The 10,582-nt window shown below is 39.8% G+C and overlaps 1 protein-coding gene across 1 annotated transcript; it reads left to right on the top strand.

Moving 5' to 3' along the window:
• The first annotated feature begins 4,443 nt into the window (after positions 1 to 4,443).
• Positions 4,444 to 5,355, top strand: LOC122647481. Its single transcript, XM_043840869.1, has one exon. It carries the CDS (start codon positions 4,444 to 4,446, stop codon positions 5,353 to 5,355), a length of 912 nt encoding a protein of 303 aa, XP_043696804.1.
• The last annotated feature ends 5,227 nt before the right edge of the window (positions 5,356 to 10,582 follow it).

Below are 10,582 nucleotides of genomic sequence, written 5' to 3'. Positions count from 1 at the left end.
ATAGGTTAAATTTTCTAAAAAGTAAAAACTAGTTTAACTATAATCGACAAGTGTATAGCAAATAGTGTAGTCTAGGAAGACCGATCGTCAGCAGAGTGGTGCTAGGTGCCTAATACCTTCCCAGCCCATAATCTGACACTTACCTAGATATTTAAGGCAGACCAACCATAGAGTTTTGGAGTTACTTTAACGTCCCTTCTACGAAAAAGGGGCATCATTTATGGGTCCTTGACCCCAAATCCAGTTAGCGGCTCTCATTTTCTATAATAATCAGTCATCCTCCACATAAAGCTCCCAGATGCACATCCAAGTAAGCATCCCCCACATAAGATTCCCGGGTTGCCTACTCAAGGACACTTCCATCCGACAACACCCTATGGAAGGGAAGATATATGTTTGAGTTTGAGTTACTTATGATTAATTCAGATCATTTCTAAGATATCAATTGTTCTAGGGGTGTCAATTTGGAGCAGTGAACCTGAGCCCACCCTAACCCTCCAAGAACCCAGACAAGACCTTACCCCGGGCCCAGACGCAGTGGGAGGCGAAATGACCACCCCGCCTCATGATTCTTCCGTGCATCCTCTGTGTCCCGTGTGACAACACTTCTTCACAGACAACGCTCCCCTTAAAAAATATAAAACAATTGACCTCTTATCTTTGAAAAATAGGAAGTGATAGAAATCAATAGCAATAATATAGCCTTCTAACAAAAAATAAGACTTATAGGATGGTCAGAAGGGGAGAATTAGTTTTCTTTTCTGTAGTGCTTGGTTTTCATGGGCGATGGCGGAGTCTCCTAGGTACGTGTCAATTTCCGATATGTTTAGTTCAATTCCAAGTCTCTCCAAATTGCAGAATCACAATGAAGGTGTGGAGGTTCTTTGCAAGGGTGAAATGCGAAGAGGAGGGAAGTTTATCTTTTCTCCTTAATAAGTGGAGATAATGGAGTCCCGATCGGCTGCTCCTAACTTGCTCTACGCATACGGTGGTGGCTGACTTGGCCTTCAGGTTCTTCACCAGCTACCGGAAGCCTCGGCGCCTCCTGCTAATCTGTTTTTTTTGTAAATCACAATATGACGTGGGACCCAAATGTTCTTTAATGTACTTAAGACGGTAGAAGTCCTTCACCAGTAACTTATCTCTTATCTTAATGACGGTGGAGGTTTTTACCAACAAAATGACATAGGAGGTCCTTTGGTAAGAATCCTTCACCATTGCTTATAACTTATACGGACGGTTAAAGATATTCTCTATTTATCCTTTTCTGGTAAGTCCATTTATCTTCTTTGTTTACTACATGTATTTCTAATATTGTTCCTGGGTTTTACTATAAAAAAACTTTGTTCTAAAGGAAAATAATAGCATGGCTGACTCCTTGGCTTGAAAGCATTGTCTATTACAGAACGATGGTTTGACCTAACTCCACTCCATGGCTGCAAGAGTTGTGTTCACTCTCCAATCCATGTGAAAAACGTTACTTAAATAAAATATTCTACCCAAAAAAAAACAAACTACTATTATATCTTATCGATTCGGTATATATTTTATTCGGTATAAAAATCCGTTTCTTATTCAATACAGTTTTTATTTCGTATAAAAAACCGCTTCTTATTCGAACTATCATCAGTTGTGTGTGGTGTTGACAGTCTTGTGTGAAATGATGTTCCAACGCGTATTATTTGTCTTTACACATTTTTTTGGTAAGTTGTCTGTACTATTTGTAGCTTAACTATATTATTATTATTATATATAAGAGAAAATTACATTCCCCTTCCCTGCATATTGATTAATGACAACCGTTTCCCATAAGATTTAAAGATTCTATGAATTGTACCCATATTGGTGTTAGAAATGTAATGAAAAGCAATATTACCCTCATCTCTCTCTCTTCCTCCTTTTGAAATGACTCTCTTACCCCTCAAAGGGAGAGAGAGAGAGAGAGAGAGAGAGAGAGAGAGAGAGAGAGAGAGGGTGCTAGCTTACGGTATCCCGCTATTATACCCATATAATAAAGCCTGAGCTTTATTAAGTGGATTGTGATTGAGCTTTGTTAGTTCCATGATTCAATGGGCCAAGATATTGAGTGTCAATTAGGGCCAATCAGGGTTGGCCAGCCCAATTAGGGTCAATTAGGGTCAGGTTGGGTCTAAGGTTTGTTACGCCTTGGCAGGGTCTGACTGCGCTTGGCTTTAGATAAAGACCCCTAGGGTTGGGTTGGGTTGGGGTTTGGTCCAGGGTCGGCTCAGCCTAGCCTGTTGGCACCCCTAGATACAGTCGATCTGTGCTGGTACCATATCGATATCGTATCGGTTGTGAAGGTGATCGATACCCGATTTGATACCGTGAACTAAAACCATGGTCCTATTGCTGATGGTGGGATTTTAGGGAGTGGGGTTCAAGGTTTCAAAAATCGGTGAATCCGACCGAGAACCGGCTGGGATCGATTCCAATTTTTGTTGTTCGGAATCAGAATTTTCAAGCCAAATTCCCCCAATTTTTACCGTTTCAGATCAATCCAAGGGTTTTTTTGGATCAATCTTAGCCGATTCCAATCTGATCTGAATTAGGAATCGACAGTAACCGATTCCATCACCGATTCCTAATTTTAAAACGCACTGGGGTTGTGGTGTGGGGGTCAGAGGGCAGGTCTTGGGGGGGTGGTTTGGTAAGGTAGAGATGGGCTGAAGCAACGCAAGGATATCGAGGGGACTAGGGATAATTTAGGAATTTAAAATTATTAGGAGAGAAGAGAGGTAGAATGTTCGTAATTTTAGGGTAATCTTGGAAAAAAAAATTGGGATACATGAGTTTGAGTAATCAATCGTTTTGATAGTAATTAACTGTTGTTGATAGGAATCTATCCTAACTCCTAAAATCTCGAGTCCAATTCCTATCGATCTCTGTTTCCCATGCGCCATTCTAAAAGTTTGTTACCTAATAAAACTCTATTCTATTTACCAAAAATAAAAAAATAAAAAATAAAACTCTATTCTTGTACTTAGACGGAAACATTGAACTAACTAAGACTTTCTAACAGCACACGTTTCCTAAAAATTTTATTTATTTCCAACGTATAAATTCTCTTATGCCTTTTAACCTTTTCTTTTGTGTGTTTATTCTTCTCTGTGATCTATTCTTTTGTTTGTCTCTTCTTCTCTCTGATCTATTCTTACAAGGTACGCTTCCTCATCTCTTTATCTGTCTCTCTTTGTTTTTTTACATGTTCTTCTGTGAAAACGGATTTTGTATAATTTTCAACTTTTAGCATGAGTGTTGAATGAGTATCAACTTTTAGGATCAGCAACTCTTAGTTTTGTGAAAAGCCCAAGTAGTTTAAGCGACAGAATGAGTTGTACTGTAGTTCATAAACCTGCATGTCATAGAAAATAGGTAGCTATTTTGGATTAAGTTTAATTCATTATTTCATAATTTTGTAGTCTACTTTCCATGAAAATTTTTAATCCAAAACTGTTCTTTGAAGTCATCGAAAAAGAATCAAGAAAATTAACCTCAGGCAGTAGTTCCAGTAGTCAAACCTGTTTGTAGTAATTTTCTTCAATTTTGATTGAAAATAAAGTGATTGATTCTCTCTCTCTCTCTCTCTCTCCTCTCTGAATGCATAAATTAGCCACACATTGATTGTTAGTATTTCTATGTCATTTTTATTCACATTGGTTTAGTATTAAAATCTAGTATTGATTCTCTATCCTTTTAGTTTCTTCTATCCATAGATTTATGGATGATGGAAAGGCTTGAATTAGTTTATGATGTAATAATATCACTATTTTTTTAAGGATTTTATTTTTTGGTGAATATTTTTATAAGGAGTTTGATATTTATATTGTCATCACAAAAGACTACAATGTGAATCTAATCTTTTTCTTTTGTTTATATAATACATATGAGAGAAAACGCCTAGACACAGGATCAGGAGTTCTCATTAAAATAAAATATCACATTCAGAGTGGTCAGTTGCAAGCGCTACACAACTAGATAGCGATCTCTTTCTCAATACATAATTTGATTTGATGCAATCTTCCTTTGTATGTTTGAGAAAGAGATCGCTATCTTGGCGTGTAGCCACAGGGAAATGGTTGGGGCCGCCAAGGTGCCAACATGTGTTATCCTCTTTAATCCTTTTTCAAAAAGATCCCCTTACCCTCCTGTGTCCAGGTTTATGATTGGTGTGTGCTGAAAGCTGGTGGCATACCTAAATCCCTCTACCTCCCCCAATTTCTTATTAGAATTTTGAATCTTTTAGTATTATAAATTTTGTTAGACAGGAATTTCAAATAGCTTTCTTAGTCTAATTTCACATATTAGAATTGTTGTATTACAGAAATAATAATTTTTTTTTATATTTGTTATGTGGTTATCTTTCATTTACCTGTTTCTTTGAACTTTTCACCTTTATGGTATTCGATATAATGTTTCAGAGAAATGGATGAAGAACAGATGGACGGAAGAAACAATAATTTAGACTGTCAATTCTCATTTCCTAGAGAGCTCGATGATAATGATGCACTCAACCTTTCCCTCTCTCTTCCAACAACATATAGATACACTCCTCCATCCCCACCACCTCTATCTCCGGCACCGCCACTGCCACCCTTACCACCCTCTTATCCATTACTTTATCTTTCCTCCTTAACTGTTGACCCTTCACTATCACCTTTTTTTTGTCCTGCTAATTTAACATGTACAACCTTTAATTCTGATCCTTCAACATCTACTTCCTCAATAGCATGTCCTGAACCTTGTCTTTCACGTAATCTTCGCACCCGTCGTCGTAACCCTACACAAGCACAAGCACAAGCTCAAGCTCAAAGACAAGGACAAGGACAAGCTCGTCCAGGTAGGAAGACTGAAACAATCCCTATTCCTTATCAGTGGGCTACCAACCGTCGTGCTACTGTACATAACCTTGAACATCTTTTATCAATTGGAATACAAAATATCTCTGGTGAAGTCCAATGCAAAAGGTGTGAACGTAAATATGAGATTGAATATGACCTCAAAAGCAAGTTCATTGAAATAGCAAGTTTCATTGCGGTAAACAAGAGTAAGATGCATGATAGAGCTCCTAAAGAATGGATGAATCCTTTGCTTCCCACATGCAAATATTGTGAGCAAGTAAATAGTGTAAAACCTATTATTGCAGACAAGAAGAAGGAGATCAATTGGCTTTTCTTGCTTCTTGGTCAGATGCTTGGGTGTTGTACTCTTGATCAGTTGAAATACTTTTGCAAGCACACAAAGAATCACCGTACAGGCGCCAAAGATCGTGTTCTTTATCTTACATATCTTGCCCTATGCAAACAACTTGATCATGTTGGGCCCTTTGATCGCTAAAATTTTTATTTATGTTGTTTTGTTCAGCTGCACCAAATTATGGTTGAATTTAGATTCTTATTCTTGCACTGTTATGTTAATAATATTAGTCTTTCTACTTTATTTCAAATATTTTTCTCTTCTTGTCCAATTCTGCATCTGCATCTCATTAAAGATTCTGTGAATTTCCATTATATTCACGACTATTCCAACCTTGCACCTGGGTACAATTCTATTGGTTTGTCACCATCAGCTTTTGGTAGGCCAAAATTCGTCCGTGCTGTTTGTGCTTTGGGATCCATCCTGCCTATGCTGCACAAAGACCACCTTACCCCCACTCAGGCAAGGCGCTCTGGCAGGGGTAAGGTGGTCTTTTCACACGGCCTTGTTTCTGCGCAGCACAGGCAAGACGGGCTGCTGCAGTGCCTGATCCCTCGTCCGTGGACTTAATCAAATTGTAGGAAGTACAGTTGCCATAATTTACTAGAACGTTTTGATTATTATAACTTACATAGAAATTAACTTTGTAACTGTGTTTACTTAACAATGCTTTATTTTTTTTTTTGGATAATAACTAAGCTCTTGTATTTGGACAGTATTCCTATTGTCATTTGTTTGAGCTATGGCACAAGCTCTCTCTATCTCTTGAGAAAGAGAGAGACCTGAGCTTTTGACTGGAGTCCCACCTCTGGCAGCAGTGTGGAAAGCAGAAATCCACAAAGCATGTGACTTTGCTGGTTGGGAATTTACTAAGTCATGATTGAGATAATAGTCCTTCTCGTCCATTCATTTGGTGCTTTCATGTGTCTCTTCCACTCATTTCTCCATCCTACTCAATGAGAGCCCAGTTGGGTTCTCTAAAAATTGGATAAGTCTTAGGCATGGATGCCCCGTCTTTTTGAATCTTTTTCTAGGCTTATGCAGGTCCAAATTAACTTTCCCACCTTGCTTTTGCTAATGATTTTTTTTTTTTTTTTGGATGAATAATATTTTATACAACAAAATAAAAAGAATGCATAGCAGCCAAAAGGGAGAAAGGGATGCTTCGGGAGAAAGGGATGCTTCAACAACCCTGAAATGGGAAGAGGGGGGGGAGGGGGCTATGACCAAGCTTGCCCCTAATTTCAAAAGCAATGGCATCCCAGACTTCTTGGTTTGATCGCAACGTCCCCATCCATCTTCTAATGTTTCTCTGATATCAAACATGATAAATTGCGGCGCATGCAAAAAGCCAACTTGCCAATATAGTCACATGAGGTTTTTGCCACCGAATGATGAAATTACTCAGCGCCACTCCTATTCCAAACCTTGGATTGACCTTGGACTGTCACGACCCCAATCCGAGAGGGTAGGTAAAGGGGATCTCACCCTCATAGTGTGTTACACCCCGAACCCACCCCCTAGGAGGATAGTGACCCAGATATCCTACGAAATCCAACAATCCTCCAGGATCTAAAAGAAGTACTTACATGTCATAAACCACACAAAAGGGGTAGATAGATGATAAATGAATATCAGAATGCATCAGAAGACTTGAACTACCCAAAAGATAGATCATCATTTACAGAAAAATTCCAAACACCTGTGTTATAATATATACATATTCATTTATGAAAAAAAGTATAATAACTTGATAATTACACTTCTGAAAGAAAGGAAATTAAAATAACCACAAGATTGTCACAGAACAGCAAGATAAGGAAGATCTATAGTTTCATCAACAGCTTCATTACCTATTGATAAACCAGTACCTGCAAAATCATCTAAAACTGGGGATATCCTCAAGAGGTGAGCTCCACTGAGCCCAATGAGTGAAATAGACCATGCAAGCAAACGCAACAAATATGAATCTTATATGCATGAGATTCAATTTTAATTGGTTAATCTACCTAACAATAATGCCTGAGTCAATAGGCTCATAGGTACTACTACAATTCCCAATACATGTATCCGGTAACAATCATATTGAGTTGTCGGAGAAGACTGGCCGGCTCTGGCATCCCTTCCCAAGGTCAGCCCGACCAGCCCTCTAACACTCTCATATCCAAAAACGTGGAGCACTCCCCTCTCCTTGGAAAAACCGTGCTCTCTTCCCTTCCCTCTCTTGGTGTTTGATCTAGGAGATAGTCTAGGGTTTTAAGAACCCTAGTGTGGAGGAGTTAGCTTGATTGTGTGGGAACGCAAAGCTTTGCGTGGAACGATTGAGAAAAAGCTATCATCGGTTGGAGGTTTTGCATCTGTGAAACTCTAGGTAACAATCGATCCTTCCATTTTTCCAGTTTATTGAATGGCATCTCCCAACAAAAGTTTGATCCTGTTACACTTTCGTGGATCGCTCACTGGTTACCAACAAGACTTGTTTATAAAATTTTATTTCTAGAAGCAGGATACTGTGTCAATTGTTCAAAATTTTAGTTTGGAAAGTACAGTACCAGATTTTAGTTTGAAAAGTATAGTACCAAATTGACACTATGAGATGAAACTGATTATATCTCAGTGTCAATTTTGGACTCTCACTTCTGTCCTAAACTCAGATTTCCTAATTCAATCCAAGGGTAGGGCATCAGAACTCTGCATTAGCAGGGTGATGAGCATATTTATGTGTGAAATCTTAGGGCATAAAGCATACATTTTACCACATTGGACAGAGTTACTCGGTGCTTTCTTGTACTTTTCAGGTTTTAAGTGAATTCTTGTGAAAATGGAGGAGATGATGCTAAGGAAATGTTTTTAAGTTCTTTAGAGATGTTAATAGTATGGATGCGTAGCCCATCGAGTCAGCTTCATAACGGTTCAAACGACACTTGATTCCGAGTTGAAACGAAGAAGTTACGGCCGTTTTCGTAACGACGCGCGAAAATGGTCTGTAGGGGTTTATTTGTGCCTGAAGTTCATCCTGGAAGAGACCAGTGTCAGTAGTAGGAGTCGTGGTAACAGTTTCAGTATGATTGGCTTTGTTTTCCAACTTCCCATGAGCAATACTGTCACACCCCAAACCACCCCCTAGGCGGGTTGGGTGGGTGACCAGGATGTCGAACCACATCCTCCAAATCTCCAAGATCCAGAAGCAAACACCACTCAAGAGACACACACAACATTTACAATATAATATTGAGAACTGAGTGCAACGGAAGCTAAAGTGTTATATTTGCATAATGAGCCACCATAATTACATTGTTCGACGGTAGCCCACAACCCACAGTACTTCATAACATGCTTACATACATGGCCTTTTCATAGCCCTACATCAAGATACAAAATATACAAAAACTGCATCTGTAAGCTATACAAAAGAAAAGTGCCATTCAACTATCCACAAAAAGAATGTTCTATGAACATAAAAAAGAGAAGACAACCGCCATCAGATCAGCTCCTCCAACCTAACTTTGTGCACCCACATCAGAGGAATCACCTCTGTCGGGGTCCACACCAGAATGACCACGATCACCATCACCAAACTGTCCGAAATGATCCTCCCATTCAGGGAGATATCCACTTGCAAAATCATCTAAAAGAAATAATCCACGAGGGATGAGCTCCACCGAGCCCATCAAATGAATAATAAATCATACAAGCAGGTACAACCATCATCATCATGAATCTACATGCTGGGTTCAATTTTATTACTCTAGTCCACCTAGTAGCACAACTAAGTCACTAGGTATATGCTACTTGCAATGACTCGAGCGACAACCTCAGTTGCTTCTCTTTCGTTCTTCGGTTGCCATCTCAATCATTGTGGGTGGAACCTGCGCTGGGCAGTGAGCACCAACTCCTCCCTTGGGAGATCCCCAGATAACCATGACAACAAGATCCGGCTTCTGCTTTCCTCGGCATTCGAGAGGCCATGATCACCCAACACATTCACCCTTGTTGGTTAGGGCTATAGCATAAGGGTATGCCCAATGATCTACATAGTAAGTATGAGTTGAGTGGCATCAACCGTATCTCATTCTACGGGCTACCACAAACCTCATTTCCAAGTATGAAATGTACGGTGCTCCCATAGGGTGCCTAGGTACTATTTTGAGTAACTTCAGGGGTTAGGGTCATGTCATTCAATCATGATCAATACTGGTTGATTGGACTGGTCTATCCAATGGACCAGTGGCAATCAACCCATTGCTCCAAGTGTAGGAACAGGGCTGGAATGATGTGTTTTGTATTGGGGTTTATACCAATGGCTCTAAAAAGGGTGTTTCAGACCTTGGGGTAGGTCTGAGACAGCACAGGGTTAGGTTTCCTGCAGTGCTCGATTGGTACTGGTCCATCCAATGGACCAGTAGCAATGGACCAGTAGGGTCACAGTTGCTAAAAGTGCAGGGGCTTCCAGGTAATGGTTATGGTGTCTCATAAGGGGTCCCTAGGTGTTATTCCAATGGTACCAACATAGGTTCTTGGCCTTGGTTCCATTTAAACAAGGTTTTGGTTGCCCGAAACATGTCTCAGGATGTCAGACTGGGATGGCTGGGGTTCCATCGCAAAAGGCCTTTCACAGTGTTTCATAGGCCATGGGCTGATGAGCTAATCAGGCTTGAAATTGGACAAGGTCTTTGGTAGTGGTTGATTGGTACTGGTCCATCCAATGGACCAGTGCAAGTACAGCTCAAAATTCTTAAGAGCCAGCACTGTTTTGGCTTTGATCTTTGGATCTATGGACTGCTTGGATGATCAGAAGACATCATTGGGTTCCATGCATGATAACCAACATGTACATGGTGAAAAATCAAACATGCATGGTGATCTTGGGTCATTTAGCTTGCATAGCCATCATTCATGGTTGCACATACATAGTTCTTCAGAATCAGAATGGGAAGAGGTTCTATCAGCTTTAGAACAGTACTGTGATGCTCATTTGGTCAGGGGTTCATCATGAATTTAGAGACAGGTAAGCCATGCCCCATGGGTCATGTTCTAAGCTTATTATAGACATGGAAATCGACCATCTAAGGCTAGAAGTGACAGACACAGCATGCAATTACTGTGATAATGGTAGATGAAGGGTCAAGCATGGCAGATTTATACATGCATGCCAAGATCCTAATTGTTAGGCTAACAATACATGATCTAAACACTAGAAGTTATGAGATTCATGGTTGTACTACAAGAATCAGAAGTTAATCATGCATGGAGCTTAGAAATTTGTATAGAAAGCTAAGAATCATAGGATAAGTAGAGGGTAAGGGCAATTACCTGGGCAGTCCACGCACTAGGATGGGCTCTAGCTCTTCCTTCCAAGCTATCTCTC

The sequence above is a fragment of the Telopea speciosissima genome, unplaced genomic scaffold (assembly GCF_018873765.1).
Source record: "Telopea speciosissima isolate NSW1024214 ecotype Mountain lineage unplaced genomic scaffold, Tspe_v1 Tspe_v1.0061, whole genome shotgun sequence".
Taxonomy (NCBI): domain Eukaryota; kingdom Viridiplantae; phylum Streptophyta; class Magnoliopsida; order Proteales; family Proteaceae; genus Telopea; species Telopea speciosissima.
This window is presented reverse-complemented; position numbering and strand designations above follow the sequence as displayed.